The following is a 22,963-nucleotide window of genomic DNA, read 5'->3' on the forward strand; positions in this document are numbered from 1 at the left end:
TGAAGAGTGAAATAATAATAAAATTGATAAACACAAAATCAACCAGAGCGAATATGAAGAGGAAAACCACGTATTATGCCGCACCGATATTAACAGTAAGTCGTTACGGCATTGGTCTATTGAACAAGTTGACAGTAGTAGCTCATGGTTCGAATCTCCCCCAATCTATTTTTTTTTAATTACAAATTTGCCATCATATGTGTCTCGCAAAGCTATAATTATGTGGCGATATCTCTTAGAATATGCTAAAACACTAATAAATAACAAACCTCCCTCTCTCTTTCAAGCAATATTGATTTCTGTTAATACAACGTTGTGTCTCGTCATTACGCTTGAAGATGGCAAAGAAACAATAACTCATTGCCCTGGTTCACATAGGTTATTCTGCATATGCTACTCTCCGACAGGACTTCGATTGGAGAAATGTCATTTTGGCAAATGTAATGATCCCTTCCACCCGAAAACGATATCCAGAAGGAACACTTTTCTTCTAGCAGGATAATCATCTGATACACACCGCCAACCGGATTCAAAGATGGTTTACAAGGAGGCGTGATGTCGACCCAGTCGACTGGCCTCCAAATTCACCAGATATGAATCCTATTCAAAATTTGTGGGCTGCAGTCAAAAGGATCCTACGCTCTAATTGGGCAGAACAACCGCCCGTTCAGACACCTGAGGAATTGTGGGACAGAGTTCTAGATATGTGGGAGGAGTTGGCCAAGAATTTAGACCTGTTCCATAATCTTGTGGACTTCATGCCGCGCAGAATGAGGGCAGTTGTTGACGCAGATGGTTTGTGGACGAGATACTAGTCTCCACCACAGGCCTTGTTTTGATAATATATTAAAAAATTGTTTGTTTTTGTTAATTTAATTATTTATGTGTGTTTGATATGCATCCGGTTTTTTAGGATGTGAAACAAGTATTTTTGTTTATACAGGCCAGGTCTCACGTATTAATAGCCCACAGGTGATGGGCAATAATATTTTTACAAGGCAGGCAAAACGAAGTTTGTTAACAAATGCCATTTCACATTTAAACTAATAAATTACGTAAAAGTTAAAATAACAAAATAATAACTTTACCGTACCGGGAGGCGAACTCACCTCTGGTACGGATGTCAGACTTGTTACCACTGGGCCACACACTGCTGGTAAGGTTTACTACATTATAGACGGACGACTTTCAATGAAGAGACACCACAGCAATGCCTTGCAGTGGGTTACGTTTACACGAGTGAACCGCGTGATAGAACTTAGCATTTCTATCGACCAAGAGTCAGCCCATTCTTTTTGCCGCTAAGTGTATTAAGAATGTAAAAAGTTTAGACTGCCATATAAATAGAGAGTGAAAGTGAAATAATCCTGCAGAATGGAGGGGATGATAGAGTACACTTAAAGTAATAAAAAACCTATATTATGTTTCGTGATTAAATGCACGGTTCATTAGAAAATTAAGTTGGAAGTTTCAGCAGTCCGACAACATCACTAACACACTGCTCTTTCTTCTCGTAATACAGATGTAAGAGGTCAACGAACTCATGTCTGTCTGGCTTAGTGAACTACCTCCCATTCCCTTTCTGGCTGTAATGTTGCAAGGTGATCGCATCAGCCATTGGCTTCAAATTAAACTTACATGAGAACCGTCCATGCTATTGAAATACCCCAAGGGATAAATGATTCTTTATTAGATTTTCTATCGATATGGACAAAGATCACGATCCTACTCGCAACAGTTACCGAATAAGAGGGGTGTTAAGCATCTGGGAGAAAACTTTTTTTCTGAGAAAACTATAGACTTTTCACCAATACGGTATTACACTTTTTTGTTACATACAACATGAGCTATTCGCTCTGAAAATCTACAGGGTTATTTCACTTTCACCCTGCATAATGGACATGAATGTCCACTAAACTGCAAATGAGGTAGTATCATATATTGCAATTATTATAATGCTAATCCTTTGTGTAAAACTATTGATAATGTCTGGGAATTTGACAATTCCATAATTTCGCCTTATTTTTACGAAAAAAAAAAACAGTTGGACATCCTGAGGTGTAACACAGTTAAAGAAAAAGTGTTTTGTAGAATGTGAAGGTATCTACTCGGCAGACAAATCATCCACACTGTGTCTTTCTGAATTGTAGGCATTCCTGGAAGACCTGGTGACAGAGGTCTTCCAGGACTGGACGGAGCTCCTGGCATCCCAGGAATTAAAGGAGAGAAGGGCAGACCAGGGCGAGATGGAATTCCGGGACCAAATGGTTTGCCAGGACCTAGAGGAGATATGGGTCTGGACGGAATTGCTGGAAGCGAGGTTTGTGACAATGACAATAGAGTTCTGTTCACAACACACAAACAGACCATGAATGGAAAACGCGATGTTTTAATTAAATCCAAAGACATGCTTTGCCCATAGAGCGTGTTCTTGCTCTCTGGACAAGGTGAGTCCACAATCCAGCTTTCAAAGCCAAGCTCGCAGTGTGCATTGTAAAATTTTAAGACACAGAGTGTTTTTGAACTTCAGGGAGTGATATAATATTATATAAATATAATCAGTAACTTACAAAGTGCTGGATTCCAAAACGCACCAAGTCATTTTTTTGTTAGTTTTCAAATTGGAGTTATCGTTATTGTTTCAAATCAGAGAATATTATTTTCAAAAGTGCTTAGTTGCGTATTTATTAAGCTGGAAAAACTGATTTTCAAAGTCATTCTTTGTTCAGGTAAGTATTGTTGGAATAAAACTTCTTATTAAATATCTCAGTCTTACTTATCAGTAGGTGAATCCTTTTTTAATGCACCTTAATATATTACATATTTTTTTGGACTAACGTTTTCGTAGATTTAGCATCATTATGTCCATATTATATTTATAAATTGAACACATTACTGGTAAATGAATAAAATTAAAATATATATCTTAAAATACAGGGTGAATCAAAAGTCTGGAACCATATAAATATCTTCCATATGCTTGATTTTCGATTACTGTAGGTGTTACCAGTATTTGTAAGAACAAATGCTCTACCAGTGACACATTCGAGTTTAGCCCTCAGCTATCTCAAAAGCCGCCATTTTGGATGCAACTTTGAAATTTTAAATGGAAAGAGGGTCATGTAGGTACTCAAAATCATGTGAAATTTTCTGAAAGAAATCAATGGTGCAATCTGTTTTGAGATATCTCTAATCGTTTTCAAGTTATTTAAAGATAACTGTCATAATGACACAAACATTAGTTACTGCATCTACAGATATTATGAAACATGGTACAGTACTAAGGAGGCTTTGGAAAAGGTATTTTTATGCAATTGCGGTAATTAACTTTTCCTGCTTTACTGTTTTGTTAACCTGTTACAGTTTAAATGCATTGTTGTGATTATTTGAAGCTTTCCTATAACAAATTTCTTGATTTTCGTGATGGTATTATCGAAAGAGGAAAGAATTGATATCATTCTTCATTCTGATTGTTAAGCCACAGATATGCTGCAGCAGACTGGACGAACAGTTACCTGGAGATTGGATTGGTCGACGTGGACCAGTAGAATGGTCAGCCAGGTCTCCAGATTTAACACCCCTTGATTTTTTTTTTTTTTTTTGCGGGGGTTACATAAAGAGCTGGGTATATGAAGAGAAGATTGAGAATGTGGAGAGAATATTTTGTAGCATTTCCGGGGTGACTTTAGCACGGGCTTCAATGATACGGTTCTTTAAATGTTGTGCTATTGCACGACAATGCACAGCCACATGTCAGCCACAAGACCACGGACCAAATCAAAAAACTTGGATGGTCAACACTGAAACATTCACCTTATAGTTCTGACCTACTGATAAGTAAGATTGACTTATTTAATAAGAAGTTTTACGGAAAAACTCTCAATTCTCTCTTTTTCAAATTGTGCTTTGTCAGCTGGTGTAGTATTCTATAACATGCTTAGTCATTGTTCACTATACTACTGCACATGTGCAGTAAACATCAGAGAATAAAACTAAAATAAAATTTAATAAATCGAATTTTTTTACCCATTGTAATTGAATCTCCCCTGAAAAGTTCTTCTCTACAATGAAATGTATGAAGTCAAGACTGAGAGCAAACATAAAAGATATAAAATTAAAAGCTGTTTTGCGGCTTGCAGCATTATTAATCTGGATATTGTGAAGATAAATTAAAAAACAAAGAAAGCCCATTCTTTCAGAAAACTAGTTCTGAAGATACATAGGTCTTGTTGTTATACTGTCCGAAGGCAAAAAAAAAATTATTTCGTAATAGAATACTTATGTTTGAAGTGTCCATGAAATTAAAAGTCAGTATGACACCTGCCAATATGAAAAAGAATAGAAAAAAAAATTCACAAATTGTTTTAATTAAACAAATGTGTTATTTTTAATCCATTGTTCTCGGTACGAAATATGTAAACAGTCCTTATGGGTAGCACACTTCACGAGGTTGCTTGGTGTGCGCTAAAGTCTTTTCCACTCTTGATGTAAAGTAATAACATATTTTCTTATCTACGGACAGTCATAGGATTGCAACCTCTACACTTGTGTGTTTTATTGCACTGCGCTAATATCTTTAGGACAATTGTATTATAAAACATTGTATAATAAAGTTTTCTTTAATGAAAAAAAAATTATAGTGTTTACACTTGTTTGTGTGCAGGGACCTCGTGGCGACGCAGGTTTAAAGGGTGAGCCTGGTCTGCCATGCGAGGAGCAGCCCGACTACCTGACTGGCATCCTGCTCGTCAAGCACAGCCAGACAATTGACATACCACTGTGCGAGAGCGGCCACATTAAGCTGTGGGACGGATACAGCCTGCTGTACATCGAGGGCAACGAGAAGGCACACCACCAAGACCTAGGTAGACAACAATCACTTAGTCTGTGTTCTTCTTCACCCTGTTCTGCAACATTATCTCGTATTCTTGTTACTATTCGTCCTCTCCCTTCTGATTTTATTCTTGTTCTTCAGTTCCTCCTCATCCACATCTATGTTTTTTTTTTTTTTGTTTTTAATGTTCAGTTCTTCCTCCTCCACATCGGTCTTTATTCTTGTTTTATGTTCTTATTCATGTTCTTCGGTTCTTCCTCATATGCATCTATGCTTGTATTCCAGTTCTTCAGTTCTTCCTAGCCCCATATTTACTTTAATTCCTGTTCTTCAGTTCTTCCTAGCCCCATATTTACTTTAATTCCTGTTCTTCAGTTCTTCCTAGCCCCATATTTACTTTAATTCCTGTTCTTCAGTTCTTCCTAGCCCCATATTTACTTTAATTCCTGTTCTTCAGTTCTTCCTAGCCCCATATTTACTTTAATTCCTGTTCTTCAGTTCTTCCTAGCCCCATATTTACTTTAATTCCTGTTCTTCAGTTCTTCCTAGCCCCATATTTACTTTAATTCCTGTTCTTCAGTTCTTCCTAGCCCCATATTTACTTTAATTCCTGTTCTTCAGTTCTTCCTAGCCCCATATTTACTTTAATTCCTATCCTTCAGTTCTTCCTCATATGCATCTATGCTTGTATTCTTGTCCTTCAGTTCTTCCTAGCCCCATATTTACTTTAATTCCTGTTCTTCAGTTCTTCCTAGCCCCATATTTACTTTAATTCCTGTTCTTCAGTTCTTCCTAGCCCCATATTTACTTTAATTCCTGTTCTTCAGTTCTTCCTAGCCCCATATTTACTTTAATTCCTCTTCTTCAGTTCTTCCTAGCCCCATATTTACTTTAATTCCTGTTCTTCAGTTCTTCCTAGCCCCATATTTACTTTAATTCCTATTCTTCAGTTCTTCCTCATATGCATCTATGCTTGTATTCTTGTCCTTCAGTTCTTCCTAGCCCCATATTTACTTTAATTCCTGTTCTTCAGTTCTTCCTAGCCCCATATTTACTTTAATTCCTGTTCTTCAGTTCTTCCTAGCCCCATATTTACTTTAATTCCTGTTCTTCAGTTCTTCCTAGCCCCATATTTACTTTAATTCCTGTTCTTCAGTTCTTCCTAGCCCCATATTTACTTTAATTCCTGTTCTTCAGTTCTTCCTAGCCCCATATTTACTTTAATTCCTTTTCTTCAGTTCTTCCTCATATGCATCTATGCTTTTATTCTTGTTCTTCAGTTCTTCCTAGCCCCATATTTACTTTAATTCCTGTTCTTCAGTTCTTCCTAGCCCCATATTTACTTTAATTCCAGTTCTTCAGTTCTTCCTAGCCTCATATTTACTTTAATTCCTGTTCTTCAGTTCTTCCTAGCCCCATATTTACTTTAATTCCTGTTCTTCAGTTCTTCCTAGCCCCATATTTACTTTAATTCCTATTCTTCAGTTCTTCCTCATATGCATCTATGCTTGTATTCTTGTTCTTCAGTTCTTCCTAGCCCCATATTTACTTTAATTCCTGTTCTTCAGTTCTTCCTAGCCCCATATTTACTTTAATTCCTGTTCTTCAGCTCTTCCTAGCCCCATATTTACTTTCATTCCTGTTCTTCAGTTCTTCCTAGCCCCATATTTACTTTAATTCCTGTTCTTCAGTTCTTCCTAGCCCCATATTTACTTTAATTCCTGTTCTTCAGTTCTTCCAAGCCCCATATTTACTTTTATTCCTGTTCTTCAGTTCTTCCTAGCCCCATATTTACTTTAATTCCTGTTCTTCAGTTCTTCCTAGCCCCATATTTACTTTAATTCCTATTCTTCAGTTCTTCCTCATATGCATCTATGCTTGTATTCTTGTCCTTCAGTTCTTCCTAGCCCCATATTTACTTTAATTCCTGTTCTTCAGTTCTTCCTAGCCCCATATTTACTTTAATTCCTGTTCTTCAGTTCTTCCTAGCCCCATATTTACTTTAATTCCTGTTCTTCAGTTCTTCCTAGCCCCATATTTACTTTAATTCCTGTTCTTCAGTTCTTCCTAGCCCCATATTTACTTTAATTCCTGTTCTTCAGTTCTTCCTAGCCCCATATTTACTTTAATTCCTGTTCTTCAGTTCTTCCTAGCCCCATATTTACTTTAATTCCTGTTCTTCAATTCTTCCTAGCCCCATATTTACTTTAATTCCTGTTCTTCAGTTCTTCCTAGCCCCATATTTACTTTAATTCCTATTCTTCAGTTCTTCCTAGCCCCATATTTACTTTAATTCCTGTTCTTCAGTTCTTCCTAGCCCCATATTTACTTTAATTCCTGTTCTTCAGTTCTTCCTAGCCCCATATTTACTTTAATCCCTGTTCTTCAGTTCTTCCTAGCCCCATATTTACTTTAATTCCTGTTCTTCAGTTCTTCCTAGCCCCATATTTACTTTAATTCCTGTTCTTCAGTTCTTCCTAGCCCCATATTTACTTTAATTCCTGTTCTTCAGTTCTTCCTAGCCCCATATTTACTTTAATTCCTGTTCTTCAGTTCTTCCTAGCCCCATATTTACTTTAATTCCTGTTCTTCAGTTCTTCCTAGCCCCATATTTACTTTAATTCCTGTTCTTCAGTTCTTCCTAGCCCCATATTTACTTTAATTCCTGTTCTTCAGTTCTTCCTAGCCCCATATTTACTTTAATTCCTGTTCTTCAATTCTTCCTAGCCCCATATTTACTTTAATTCCTGTTCTTCAGTTCTTCCTAGCCCCATATTTACTTTAATTCCTATTCTTCAGTTCTTCCTAGCCCCATATTTACTTTAATTCCTGTTCTTCAGTTCTTCCTAGCCCCATATTTACTTTAATTCCTGTTCTTCAGTTCTTCCTAGCCCCATATTTACTTTAATCCCTGTTCTTCAGTTCTTCCTAGCCCCATATTTACTTTAATTCCTGTTCTTCAGTTCTTCCTAGCCCCATATTTACTTTAATTCCTGTTCTTCAGTTCTTCCTAGCCCCATATTTACTTTAATTCCTGTTCTTCAGTTCTTCCTAGCCCCATATTTACTTTAATTCCTGTTCTTCAGTTCTTCCTAGCCCCATATTTACTTTAATTCCTGTTCTTCAGTTCTTCCTAGCCCCATATTTACTTTAATTCCTTTTGTTCAGTTCTTCCTCATATGCATCTATGCTTTTATTCTTGTTCTTCAGTTCTTCCTAGCCCCATATTTACTTTAATTCCTGTTCTTCAGTTCTTCCTAGCCCCATATTTACTTTAATTCCAGTTCTTCAGTTCTTCCTAGCCTCATATTTACTTTAATTCCTGTTCTTCAGTTCTTCCTAGCCCCATATTTACTTTAATTCCTGTTCTTCAGTTCTTCCTCATATGCATCTATGCTTGTATTCTTGTTCTTCAGTTCTTCCTAGCCCCATATTTACTTTAATTCCTGTTCTTCAGTTCTTCCTAGCCCCATATTTACTTTAATTCCTGTTCTTCAGTTCTTCCTCATATGCATCTATGCTTGTATTCTTGTTCTTCAGTTCTTCCTAGCCCCATATTTACTTTAATTCCTGTTCTTCAGTTCTTCCTCATATGCATCTATGCTTGTATTCTTGTTCTTCAGTTCTTCCAGCCCCATATTTACTTTAATTCCTGTTCTTCAGTTCTTCCTAGCCCCATATTTACTTTAATTCCTGTTCTTCAGTTCTTCCTCATATGCATCTATGCTTGTATTCTTGTTCTTCAGTTCTTCCTAGGCCCATATTTACTTTAATTCCAGTTATTCAGTTCTTCCTAGCCCCATATTTACTTTAATTCCAGTTCTTCAGTTCTTCCTAGCCTCATATTTACTTTAATTCCTGTTCTTCAGTTCTTCCTCATCCACAATTTGATCAACTTTTTAAAATCAAGTTAAGATTCTATCAATTTCCTTACATAAATAAATCACTATTTACGCGAAAGAGTCGACCTGGCTGGCGAGTTGGTATACTGCTGGCCTTCTATGTCCAAGGTTGCAGGTTCGATCCCGGGCCAGGTCGATGGCATTTAAGTGTGCTTAAATGCGAGAGGCTCATGTCAGTAGATTTACTGGCATGTAAAAGAACTCCTGTGGGACAAAATTCCGGCACATCCGGCGACGCTGATATAACCTCTGCAGTTGCGAGCGTCATTAAATAAAACATAACATTTAACGCGAAAGATCACTTGCTAGACTGTAGTGTCGTGAGATTGCAAAAAAGCATATTTATCAAATATGCAATTCCATTACATATGATCTGCTACAATTTTCAAGTGCCAAAAATAAATATGTTTTGTTGTCATAATGGTCCAAAGGCAATTTTTCTTGAAAGTCAATCATATCTCTTCTCTTAATATTTATCATTATGCATGCTGGGTAGCAGCACTATGGTGTTGGGCTACTAATTTTAATTACGATGTATGATGTATAATTTACAGCACAGAATAATAAAATACTTCTATCTTTTGTCTATTCTCAACTTATAATATTATCAACCATTTAATGCCACACTTTTCTATTTATTTTTAGGTCACCATATATATTGCACTCCAGTTTCTCACCAATTTCTTATTTACTAGCCCTAATGCATTTTGCAGCTTAATTAAGTGTTTTTATAAGGTGAATATATGAGATGAGTCATTTTTTTTTTTTTCAGGTTTTGCCGGATCCTGTATAAGAAAGTTCAGCACTATGCCATTCTTGTTCTGCGACTTCAACAATGTTTGCAACTATGCCAGTCGCAATGATAAGTCTTACTGGCTGTCAACCAGCTCGCCTATACCAATGATGCCGGTGGAAGAAAGCAACATCCGCCAGTATATTTCAAGGTGGGATGACAGTACATGAAACGTATGTTAAAGTTAAAAAAAATGCATTATTATTATATTAGTTACATCTATTTACTACAGACGGAGTTTGGAACTGCACGGGTTACATCAGCTGCTTGTTTATGTGAATAACGAGACTATGTTAGGAGAAAATCCACAAACTGTTAGGGAAAACACGGGAATTTTACTTGATCCAAGTAAAGAGATAGGCTTGGAAGTAAATCCCGAAAAGACAAAGTATATGATTATGTCTCGTGACAGAACATAATACGAAATGGAAATATTGAAATTGAAAATTTATCCTCTGAAAAGGTCAAATATCTTGGAGCAACAGTAACAAATATAAATGACACTCGGGAGGAAATTAAACGCAGAATAAATATGGGAAATGCTTGTTATTATTCGGTTGAGAAGCTTTTGTCATCCAGTCTGCTGTCAAAAAATCTGAAAGTTAGAATTTATAAAAAAAAATTATATTACTGGTTGTTCTGTATGATTGTGAAACTTGAACTCTCACTTTGAGAGAGAAACAGAGGTTAAGGGTGTTTGAGAATATGTTGTTAGGAAAATATTTGGAGCTAAGAGGAATGAAGTTACAGGAGAATGGAGAATGTAGAAATGCACGCATTGTGTTCCTCACCTGACATAATTAGGAACATTAAATCCAGACCTTTGAGATGGGCAGGGCATATAGCACGTATGGGCGAATCCAGAAATGCATATAGAGTGTTAGTTGGAAGGCCAGAGGGAAAAAGACCTTTGGGGAGGCTGAGACGTAGATGGGAAGATAATATTAAAATGGATTTGAGGGAGGTAGGATATGATGGTATAGACTGGATTAATCTTGCTCAGAATAGGGACCAATGGTGGGCTTATGTGAAGGCGACAATGAACCTCCGGGTTCCTTAAAAGCCATTTGTAAGTAAGTACCTAAGTATATATGCCTACTTTCACAAACCACATAGTTCATAAATCATGTATTTAAAATAGGTCCTACTACTCATTCAACATACAATGTAAGTATATATGTATGTATGTATGTATGTAAGTTATGTATGTATGTATGTATGTATGTATGTACCCAACTAATCTAACCTAAATTCATCTTTATTTGATACGAAATGTGAAATATTTTCAAAATACTGTTAGTTATTGCATGAAATTTCCTTAGTTAATACAGTAATTCTAAACTATGCATGACCATGGCACTCATTGCTTTATAAACGAAGGGTTGATCGCAAAAACCGGACAAGTCCAAAAATTAAAATTCTGCGCACAATACAGTTTTCTTCACTTCATTTCAAGCGACATTTATCAACGTAATAAGCTTATACAAAAACCGGATTTGTGCCACTGAAATGAGCCTTTGAAAAAGCAGTGTTTCTGCAAAAAGCGAATTAGTCCAATGTCTTATTGGCAAAAAACAGACAAGTCACAAACTTATTTGGTTTTTGTTAGAAAATATCATGAAGATGGCATTAGTGTTATTTTCTTTTGTTTCATTGCCATATTAGCTGTTATTGTCGGTGTTATTGGTTAAATATTTCGTTTTACAAAGGAATGAACACCAAAAAGAACCAGATCCAAAAAAGCAAGTCATCAGAATGAGGACAATGTTGAGGTGACATAATCTTCGACAATACCACTGGATGTGATGAGTGAAAACAGTTATAATAATAATAATAATAATAATAATAATAATAATAATAATAATAATAATAATAATAATATTTTTTAATTGAGCATAGTTTGTTGTGAATAAATTCAAGGACAAAATTGTTTCGGGGCCGGGTATCGATCCTGGGACCTTTGACTTAATGCGCCAACGCTCTACCGACTGACCTACCCAGCAACTTCACCTGACACCATCTCAACTTTTTCCTTTTTTTATCCACATAACTTGAGTGGGCTGACAAGATGCCAGAAATCCACATCGAGTGTACACAAACTCTGTGTGACTTGAAATTGTGGCTTTCTGGTAAAGTACCTACAGTAACGTAACCAGCAAGAAATTTTTCCTACTATCATAATAGCTTTATAATAATAAATTAATCTCCAGATATTGTTGCTGAAATCAAAGCCCGTAGGTTGGAATGGTTAGGACATGTAATCAGGATGAATGATCAGAGAATACCAAAAAAGATTCTAAACACAAAACCAGAAGGCAGGCGCAATATTGGCAGACAGAAACTAAGATGGTTGGATGGAGTGGAGGAAGATTTAAGGACTCTAGGCGTGAGAAGATGGAGGCAGAAGGCTCTGGTTGGACAGGAATGGACCAAAATCCTAAGGGAGGCCAAGGCTAGACTACAAGGGCCGTAGTGCCAAAGAAGAAGAAGAAGAAGAATAAATTAATATTATCCATACCCAAATGGATCAGACTATATAATACATAAATTATATGCCTATTAACTTATATAGAATGTCAAAAAAGCTCGTTTGCAATGTTTCAGGGATGATAGAGGAGGCAAAAACAAACATCTTTTTATGTGACTAAAATCTCTTAGACTTATCATTTTGGTGCTACGAGTTAATAAGTGGTGTGAAGAGATTGTGTTCATACTCTTACCTGAATGCAGTGATGTGAAAAAATGTTCAGAGATGTTGTTCAACTGCCTTCCATTTAACTGCATACACCTTTGCTTTCTCCGCACTACAGACTGTTTGCTAGGCTATGCTCAGAAAATTCAGGAGTTTGTTGAATAATCGCTGCAGCTTCAACAGTACAACCAACCAGCTCTTGTGTCATATTTATTGGGGTCTCGTAAACCAGATATTCCGTATCCCCCTCACAAAGAAGTCCATAGGGGTTCAATCGGGCGATCGAATGGCCACGATACTGCTAGCAGAATGTAAACCTACCTTTCTTACAGTTAACAATCCACTCAATGAATTTGTTTTTGTGCAAGGTAAAGTGACCTTTTTGGTCCAGGGAAAATACTCGTCTTCATTCGCTCATTGTTGTTTTTCATGTCTTGTTTCCATAGCTACTTTAGAGCAAAAATGGCATATATGTATGGCCTCTGATTATGCATGTTAACCCAACGTTTACATTTCAGGTACCAATCGTTATGTAAATTGTGCAAAAGTCATGTAAATTGAGACAAGCATCAATAATACAATTCCTATCAACTAAAGTTTAGTGTATGTTACGATTTAAAACAAATCAAGGTTAAATTAGCACAGAGTTAGTTCTCATGATTTCGGAAGTGACCAGTAGGCCTACTGACATTATACAACAAAAAAAAAAAGTCACCAGCCTTTGCCCAGCGCTTGAAAACCCTGCACAGAATTCGTATAACCAAGGCATAATAGAAGCCTAACTAAACTAATTAACCTAACCTGTCACAGATTCGTATATGCAAGGCATAGCGTGAAACTTTCTTAATGTCACCGGAGTTATGTTGGTATGACTGAGGAAAGAGCTTTAAACACTTCAAGGTGTATAAGCGACGTACGAAGGGAACTAACTCTGCGCTAGTTTAGCCCAAATTAAAATAAGTACCGTACCTGGTACTTGATGGCGATTGATGAATTCTGGTCACCTCTTCTGTTTGTTGATTATTTTTTCCATGACATTGTGGTAAACCATGTCTCACTTTGTGCTGAGATAATATCACGACAAAAACACGAAGTTAATAATTCAACACAAGTTAACTTATTACGGTAGATGTATTTTTAAAATTCAGTCACAGGTACTGTCGGACGAACTTCACAAAGCTCTCGATTATAGTAAATCTTAAAGAGAAATCAATTAAATTAACCTACACTGAATTTATTACTATTCATTTATGAATTAATTACGAACTGTTCCACAGTAACTGACATATGTCTTCCAACTTCCAACGAAATCGTCTGCTGTATACTTTACCGTTTCAAATTCTGCTTTCAAGGTGCAATATTACCAGCTGTTCTGTCTAACAGTTTTCGTATAACCGTTTCTTTTTAACATTCATTATAAAAAATGAACGTCTTAAATTATTAAAACTAATATTTCAATATAATATCAAACAGACGTAAATACATGAAACGAAACCATGGCGCGAAATTCATGGCGAATGATTCATTACCAACCCTAATCCTTGAAATTTCTTAACATGCATAAAAATACTTCGAATCATAAAATCATGTGAAATTAAGCTCTGTTCCAACCTAGATATTTTCAGTTGTCACGCAATTCCATTATGCTATTAATTCTCGTAGTGGACACAGAGACAAATTTGTAAACGTCTCAAAGGTTTTCGGCATGGCGCTCATTGGTGGTGCGGAGAAAAAGGGAGCATAGACCCTGTCCCTAGCTTTACAATATTTACTTTTTCTTTAGGTTTATTTATGTAAAAAATAAATTACATATATTGGAATTGTCTGTAAATTACTGTTAAGAACATTCAATCACCATTCTCTTAGCAATTATTTTGTAGAAGGGTTAAAAAGACTGGACTGGAAGAACTTGAGAAAAATTTAGTTTATCACAGAGAGGGTGCTGTTCAAATTGTCATTTTTGTTACATATGGGGCACAATCAGTAGTGAGGTGGTCTTAAATTCCAAGACTGCACTTGGGCGTGGATTCGAATTCCGTTTCGTCTTATTATCAGGTTGGGGTTATCCTAAGTTTTCCCCAACTGTAGGACGAATGTCAGGTGATTCCATGGAGAATCTCGGGTTCATCTCTCCAAACCAAATACCATTACTAATACTATTACTAATTCCATGATGCTAAATAATTCGTAGCTAATACAGCACCTTTAAATAACCACTTTTCCACTGCTGTGGAGTAATGGTTAACACGTTGACCATGAAATGAACAGACCTGGGTTCAAATTCTGATTGCGAAAGGATTGGCAGGGGTTTTATTCCGGGATTTTCCCTCAACTAAGTGAAGCGGAATTGTTGGGTAGCTTTCGGCATTGGATGTTGGACTCATTTCGTCATAAATAATTCACATATCCATATGATTGCTCGGGTTAAGTTCACAGTGCAGCTTGCTGTACTTGTACAAGAGTCCAACTGTTCGGGCACATGTCTTGTTCACAGAACATGGAGTAGTAAGCAGAATAAGCCTGAGGCTGAGGTGCAGCAAGCCTTTGGACCCTCCTGTGTAAAAAGAGAGAGCCTTACAGGAGTTGACACAAAATTGAAGAACATTGTCCTCCTAATGGAAAGATTTTTCGTCAAAATCTGAGAACTTTATGATGTTCATTCTGCCATCCATTTTTCTTTTCTACTGCATTGCTGTAATCTTGAGAATTAATATCTTATGGGACATAGTTTTTTCTACCCAGCAAATTAGGTCCTTCATATTTATCACATTTGCTGATTTGCTCATTTTCCACCATTCACTTAGCTCACAATTCACTATAAAAGTAATTCTATGAAAAGATACTCAGCCTAATAAAGCTATGTAACTGTCGATTTCTTTTATTCTTCATAAATTAGTTCTGTAAATTCTACTGCTGTCAATCATGAATGCTCTTGTTGTGCTCCACAGATGTGTTGTGTGCGAGGCCCCTGCGAACGTCATTGCCGTCCACAGCCAGTCTCTAAGCGTGCCCGACTGTCCTCTGGGCTGGTCTGGACTGTGGATAGGTTACAGTTTTGTCATGGTGAGTACGTCGGCAAGCTATACCAAATCACACAACTACATCACCACCTCATTTGAATTCATAGATGTAACAATGCCTTCTGGTTTCCAATTCCATTTTTCACGATCATTCCATTGATCCTCTTCAAATACAAACAACTTAGCCTTCTAACCTCAAATAACAATACCTACCAATGACTATAAACAAATGAACTCAATCAGCTGACTAGTGAAACAGATCATGTAACTAGTGAAAAATTGTCACAAGTTACTAGACTGGTAAAATAGTTTGAGAAACAGAATCTACTAGAGCTGGTGAAATATACTCTGGTAACTAGTAACTAGTATTTTTGAGAAACAGGCCCCAGGCGTCCAGCTTTGGAGGGCAAGTCCTCCTTTTTAAGCTTTGACCTCCTGTCCTCCAGGCATTTAAAAAATAACAAAATATCCGACAAAACATTGTCGTTACATGAGAATATTGTGAAATTACCCATTGTCCTCCAAAGATTCTTCATATCTGGTCACCCTGTGTATATTACACTTCCATTATTTGTCAAATTATCATTAGAAAACTTCTCCAGATGTAATATTACAATTACTGGCTTTTAAGACTATTTCAATTGCTAGCTATATTGCTTTATACGTTTTATCAAGCAAGTTTCACTAAACCTGTTTATTTTTTTTGCACAACACAATATGTGAATGAAAAATGTGTCGGTGATACCTGTGTATCATCTGGCGGACATATTTCGAGGTGTAATCATGGCAGGAGACATCTGCTGGACCTGAGGGATAACCATAACACATGGAAATTCCCAGCCATTCCAAGAGTGCAAGATGATGAGGGTTTTCTGTGTGAAGGAGAGAATTGTAGCTTCCATATGGGTTAAGCGGCCACTACCGGAGAACTGAAGAATACCACAACAATATTATGTATTTCACGCATTGGGAGGGTTGAAGGAACTTTCGTGTTATCACAGAAATATCCCCCAAAACTTAGCTCAGCACGCTTCGCAATTAGGTCGTTACAACAATTTCTAAACAGCAGCATCTTAAAGACAATATATTTTGCTTATTTTCATTCCATTATGTCTCATGGAATAATATTTTGAAGAAATTCTGCAGATAGTGAAAATATATTCTGATTACAAAAAAGAGCAATTAGAAGAATAGTTGGAGCAAAGGCTAGACAATCGTGTAGACCATTTTCTTTTTTCAATTAAAGTTTCTGATTTTAACAAATCAGTATATACGCTCTTTAATAAATTTCCTCTTATATAATAAAGAAAATTTTCCAACATTCAGCCATACATAGCATAAATATCAGCAGAAAGAATGATTTTCATATGCCATCAACAAGTCCACACCTGTGGAGTAACGGTTAGCATGTCTGGCTGCGAAACCAGATGGCCCAGGTTCGAATCCCAGTCGGGACAAGTTACCTGGTTGAGGTTTTTTTTTCCGGGGTTTTCCCTCAACCCAATTTGAGCAAATGCTGGGTAACTTTTGGTGCTGGACCCCGGACTCATTTCACCGGCATTTTCACCTTCCACTCATTCAGACGCTAAATAACCTGTGATGTTGATACAGCGTCGTAAAACCTACTAAAATAAAAAATATGCCATCAACAAATTTATCATGCTATCAAAAGGGGAATACGTTACATGACAATAAAAATTTCCTGAAGACATTAAGAATCATAGCCAAAACTCTGCATTACTTAAGGTAAAACTAAAAAATTACTTAATATCTCACACTTTCTATTCTGTAGATGAATTCTTGACATTTCACAGTACTGTGTATAGTACATTATGCAACGTGCCTATAATGGTAGTAATTAAGACGCGAGTATGTTTGTTTATGAAACGAGTGCAAGCGAGTTTCATAATTTTCATACGAGCGTCTTAATTACCATTATAGGCAAATTTCATATGACTTTTTATGCTCGACCATATTTCTAACTTGAAATTATTCAGAAGTATTCATTTTATTCGCATCAACTGAAGATCGAAAGTGACCTTGTGCATAGGTCGTAAATTGTGAGATGTGCGCAGACACGAAAGTATTGATTTTTTTCCGAGGAACAATAATGTCATTGACATTGATATAATCTAGAGAATAACATGAACTAATTTTGATATAACCTGGAAATTGATTTAGAATTGAAAAACGACATGACAAATTGAATTTATTTGAATATTATTTACAATTAATGCTAATTATTATAGTAACAGAACATAACCTTCTGCGACAGTATTGGATTTCCAGCCTCCGTGACGTTTCTCGACGTTGCTCGACCATGCCGAAATGTAGAAATTATACACCTGGTAGCAGTCCTTTAATGCATGTCATTAAAGTACACCTACCCATTGAAGTACAGGTGTTTTCAGCCAATGACAACTCAGCTTACAGGTGTTCAGCCAATGACAAGTCAGCTTTGTACCATTATAAAACCGCAAGTATCGATTATTCTCGGATAGGCAATCGAAAGAGAATTAGTGAAAAGTCACGGAGGCTGGAAATCCAATACTGTCGCAGAAGGTTATGTTCTGTTACTATAATAATTAGCGTTAATTGTAAATAATATTCAAATAAATTCAATTTGTCATCTCGTTTTTCAATGTCGAATTCAATAATCAAGGTTATACCAAGTTTAATGGGATTACATCAAGGTCAATGACATTATTGTTCCTCGGAAAAAATCAATACTTTCGCGTCTGCGCACATCTCACAATTCACGACCTAGAACAAGGTCACTTCCGATCTTCTCAGATACAAATAAAATGTATACATCTGAATAATTTCAAGTTAGAAATATAGTCGAGCATAAAAAGTCGTATGAAACTCGCCTATAATGGTAATTAAGAAGCTCGTATGAAAATTATGAAACTCGCTTGCGCTCGTTTCATAAACATTCATACTCGCTTCTTAATTACTATCATTATAGGCTCGTTGCATAATGTACTAGTAATATATTAAGTGGTAAACATATTGGATTGTATAATAATGTTACTGTTATTAAGGTATTTATTTATAAATTTCACATTTGCATTTTTATATGTTGTTGTTGTCTAGTGCCTTGCATTTGGCAATGAAGTCATTAGCAGTCATGCTTTCCAATACTTTTGAACTGTAGTGTCTTCTGATCTTAATGCTTCACAGGTCTTCAAGTGGTCTTCATTCATTTCTGCTGGATCGTTACACAGGACACATATGGGTGAAGCTGAGATACCTATTCTGTAGAGATGACTTGCTAGACAGTCATGATTTGTCAATAGTCTGAAGGCTGCAACTGCTGTTTTCCTTGGTCTCTGGGGGATTATATTTGGGTTGGAAAGTAGTGTAATCCATTTTTTGTCTTTAGCATTTGATTCTATTTCTTGTAGGTATGAATGAGAAAATTTTGTAGTGATGGAGCGTTTTATTGAGGAATATGAGAAATTAAATTTAGACTTTTGTTTTATTGTTGTGCCTTTCTTTGCAAATGTGTCTGCAGTTTCATTCCCCATGACTCCACTGTGTGCTGGAATCCATTGGAGACGGACAATCTTATTAACTTTTTGGAGTTGTGTTAACATTTTGTAGCATTCTCTTATTTTTGTTGACTTCTTTGTAGCATTTGAACATATTCCCTGAATTGTAGCTTTAGAATCTGAAAGAATTACTGTCTTGTTATATTTATTTAAGGGAAGATTTAACAATTGTCGGAGAGCAATGTGTATAGCCTCTATTTCACCATCATAATTTGTTGTGTCTCTGCCAACAGAATGATAAAAGGAAAAATGTGTACATGTAACCCCAGCTCCAGTAAGGTTTTCTGTGGTGGATCCATCAGTATATATGTGTAGCCATTCTTCTGTAGGGTATCTAGTATTGATCGTTTCCAGTGCTAGAAGTTTTTGTATTTCTATTGGTGTGTCTGATTTACTTATTTCCTCTGTTAATTCCAAACTGAAGGTAGGTTTTTATATGTTAAAACGTAAGAATTGGACATGTTCTTTATTCTATTGCTATGAAGCTACTGTAAGAACATTACGGAACGAATAAATCTATTACAAATGCGAATATTGCATGTTCCTAAGAAAAAGCCATAACGGTAACCACTACTCCATTTGTATTGCAGCACACGGCAGCTGGCGCCGAGGGCGGAGGCCAGTCGCTAGCAAGTCCAGGCTCGTGCCTCGAAGACTTCCGTGCCACGCCATTCATCGAGTGCAGCGGCGCACGCGGCACGTGCCACTACTTTGCCAACAAGTTCAGCTTCTGGCTGGCGACCATCGAGGAGTCGGATCAGTTCCAAGCACCACAGAGCCAGACTCTCAAGGCAGGCAACCTGCGGACGAGGGTGAGCCGCTGCCAGGTGTGCATCAAGAACACGTAGTATTAACACCGGGACGTGCGAGTGACGATGCAAGAAATTTGTACTTCTGAATCTTGTTTTGGAATTATAAGTTTCTACGCAATTTTTTTTTTTTCGTTTGTGACTGCAAAATTCTGTTGGTGCTATCAATTTTCCTGTTTTTAGTTAAGTGTATAAAATTTTTCACTCATTAAGACGAACTCGCTATTTAAACCAGCTGATGGGGTTTCACGTGTTTAACTACTTAAATTGTTTTATAAAGTATATATTTATATTTCCTAGGTTCATTCGTTTTTACATTGTAATTTTTTTTATAAAATTGTTACAGAAATATGTAATTAAATTATTTGCCAGCCCTCGCTGTTGGTGAAGTATTCCAGATTGTGCCAATGAGATACATGTAAGCTCTAGTCGAGTGTATATCCTGCCTGTACATTTGTTCACTTGAGGTGCTTCTTCTGTTTCAAGGCCACACACGTGGGTGCTCTGTTTCATGTATTTATCTGACGCAGCGTCTGGCTGTGATGGCTGGTATTTTCTAAATTTTATAAGTTTAATGTGTATGGGAACTATACAATATTAACGCTTCTGGCACTGCCATTGTTCGTAAACGAGCGATCATTCCATTAAGCAGTCTTGGCATCATTCCTGAAGGGCTGCACAAGAGTCGGTCTGTTTTAAATCAGGGGTGCACAACTTGTTTCATTGCAGTTGGTTGGTCGGTCCTTCTTCATCTGTATAACATGATAATTGTAAGAGTTAACGACTATAGACATGTCAATGTTACACATCCCTGATGTAATGTATTTTGTCATACTGTATGTTCTTTCTGAAACACTGCCAATTTGTAACATAGATTAAATATATTTAAAAGGATATATTTTATACCTATGAAACAGTTTTTTAGACAAATCCTTGATCCTCATTTACGTGATTGTTCATCAGGTGAAAGCAGTTCTTTTTAACCACTATATTTCTATTTATGTACAGATGTACAATGCTTTCATTTTATGAGAAAACTAGATTACAGTGCAACCCAGCATACACTTTCCTCTGTGTTGTGCTTGCACCGGTGGAGAGCATGTTCCATTACTACTGGCAAATCAAGACATTTAGCAACTACAGAATAAAATAAGTCCACGAATTTAAATTATACTTATTTGAAATCCTGAAAGAAGATTATGTTTCAAACCAATTAATAAATGCGACTTCTAATTCATATTGTGAAAAGTATATTTAAGTATCTACTGGAAGCAATCAAACTGAATGGAAATCAATTAATCAAGGAGTTCGACAAGGTTGTAGACTATCCCCATTACTATTTACTATATACTGGGTGTTCATTTCAAAGTGTGTCATGACGTCACTGTTGTGAGTCAGCGATTTGGAGCGAGTTTCAGCTTTTATGTTAGAGAAGTTGCCTATTAATCAAGGTGTTCAATCTGAACTTGAGAACGTGTACGGTATAACTTGAACGTCGTAGCAACAGATGATGGTCTGTACAGTCTGTGTGCTACCATAACCTCTTTCGAACTGTGTTTTGCGCAGGCAAGTCGTACGCAGGGTATTTGTTATCATCAGTTGCGTACGGCAACATTCCACAACACAAATCAAATGCTCCGTGTCCATGTTGACCGTCGAAGTTAATGTCAACAAATACGTAACTAATCATCTTGACCCTCTCCCTATATTCCGACAGTAAGAAAAAAAATCACCTCAGTACGTGTTTCCAAACAGTTCACATTCCTGCCACCATAGGCGTTACCGTACGTATCGGTAAGAACTCTTCAGAATGAACGCAGTACTTGCCAGGCAACTTCTCTGGCACATAGGTAATATGCCTCTGCGGAAGTATAGGAAGATTGAATTCTCTAGGCTCATCGACTAGCCACATGACGGCATACAGCGAGCCATGACACACTTTGAACTGAACACCCAGTATATATATGGATCATATGATTAGAAACTGGAAAAGAACAAAACATGGTAATTTGAACATCAATAGAAATTTAAAGTTAGATATATTACTGTTTGCAGATGATGTAATATTAATAGCAGATTCTGAAGATGGCCTCCAACATTCTGTTTTCCCATTACAACTCATTTCTGAGGAATACGGGACGGAAATTTCAGTTAATAAAACTGAAGTAATGGGATTCATCAGAAAAAAGAATCTCCGCAGAAAAATTAGCCTTTACAATAAACCTGTAGAACAGATCTCATGTTTTAAATATTTGGGTTATCATATTTTAAGCTATAAACAAGAAAAGGATATTTCTACAAAATTGAATTACTTGAACAATGCAATGAATACCATTAATAACATTTTGAAACCTCCTCTTGTCCAAAAACAAGAACTGAAGCCTCTAAAACATTGACGATACCTGTTCTCATGTATGGAAGTGAAGCTTGGACCATACGTAAAGGTGATTAACACCGAATCACTGCCAATGAAGTTTTTAAGAACTGCTGGCTACACTAGATTAGACAAGAAAAATTTAGATATTTTGAAATAATTAAATATTGACCCAATTTTAGAGAAAATTCAAAATTGTAGACAGAAATGTAAATCTCATATATTCAGGATGCCTAGGACAAGGATACCACGCCAAGCATTAAATTACCGCCCTTTAGGAATAAGATCTTTGGGCCGTCCACTGAAACTATGTAGTGAGACCGTAACAAGCTTAATAGGTGATAGGAAGAAGAAGACTGTTGAAAATGACCTCCTTCCATAATAAGACATCTATCACATCGTTTAAATCCTTTATGCTCGACCATGCCGAAATGTAGTAATTATACACCTGGTAGCAGCCCTTTAATGGACCTCATTAAAGTACGCCTATTCATTAAAGTTCAGGTGTTCCACCAATCAGAAAATACCATTGTAGCAATATGAAAGCACAAGTATCGATTATTCTCGGAAATGCAACCGAAAGACAACTAGCGAAACGTCACGGAGGCTGGAAATCCAATAATGTCGCAGAAGGTTATGTTCTGTTACTATAATAATTAGCGTTAATTGTAAATAATATTCTAATAAATTCAATTTGTCATCTCGTTTTTCAATGTCTAATTCATTTTCAAGGTTATATGAATATTAATGTTTATTTTACTCTCTAGATTATTGGAGTGAAAATGGCAAGTTGTAGCCGATTTAAGTGAACACCATATTTTAATGTTTTGGTGGCTACTTCATTCACACACAACCCCCAAAATGTCTGGACTATTTGGCCAAACATCTGCATAGAATTTGAATATATCAGTCTCCTAACTGTCCATTGTGCAACTCAAATCAAGAAATGGATTCAGAATATCTCAAAATCTGTGCGTCAGTGGCT

General features: G+C 36.5%; 1 protein-coding gene across 1 annotated transcript in view; it reads left to right on the top strand.

Moving 5' to 3' along the window:
- Col4a1 (Collagen type IV alpha 1) overlaps window positions 1-20,507 on the top strand; it is a 159,077-nt gene extending 138,570 nt beyond the window's left edge. Inside the window, exons 27-31 of the mRNA XM_069846629.1 lie at window positions 2,151-2,320; window positions 4,664-4,865; window positions 9,509-9,680; window positions 15,170-15,284; window positions 19,386-20,507. Coding sequence (XP_069702730.1) covers window positions 2,151-2,320; window positions 4,664-4,865; window positions 9,509-9,680; window positions 15,170-15,284; window positions 19,386-19,643 — 917 coding nt within the window. The 3' untranslated portion in view covers window positions 19,644-20,507. The remainder of the gene's footprint in view (window positions 1-2,150; window positions 2,321-4,663; window positions 4,866-9,508; window positions 9,681-15,169; window positions 15,285-19,385) is intronic.
- Window positions 20,508-22,963: the final 2,456 nt, after the last annotated feature.

Source organism: Periplaneta americana, chromosome 15 (assembly GCF_040183065.1).
Source record: "Periplaneta americana isolate PAMFEO1 chromosome 15, P.americana_PAMFEO1_priV1, whole genome shotgun sequence".
NCBI classification, from domain to species: Eukaryota; Metazoa; Arthropoda; class Insecta; order Blattodea; family Blattidae; genus Periplaneta; species Periplaneta americana.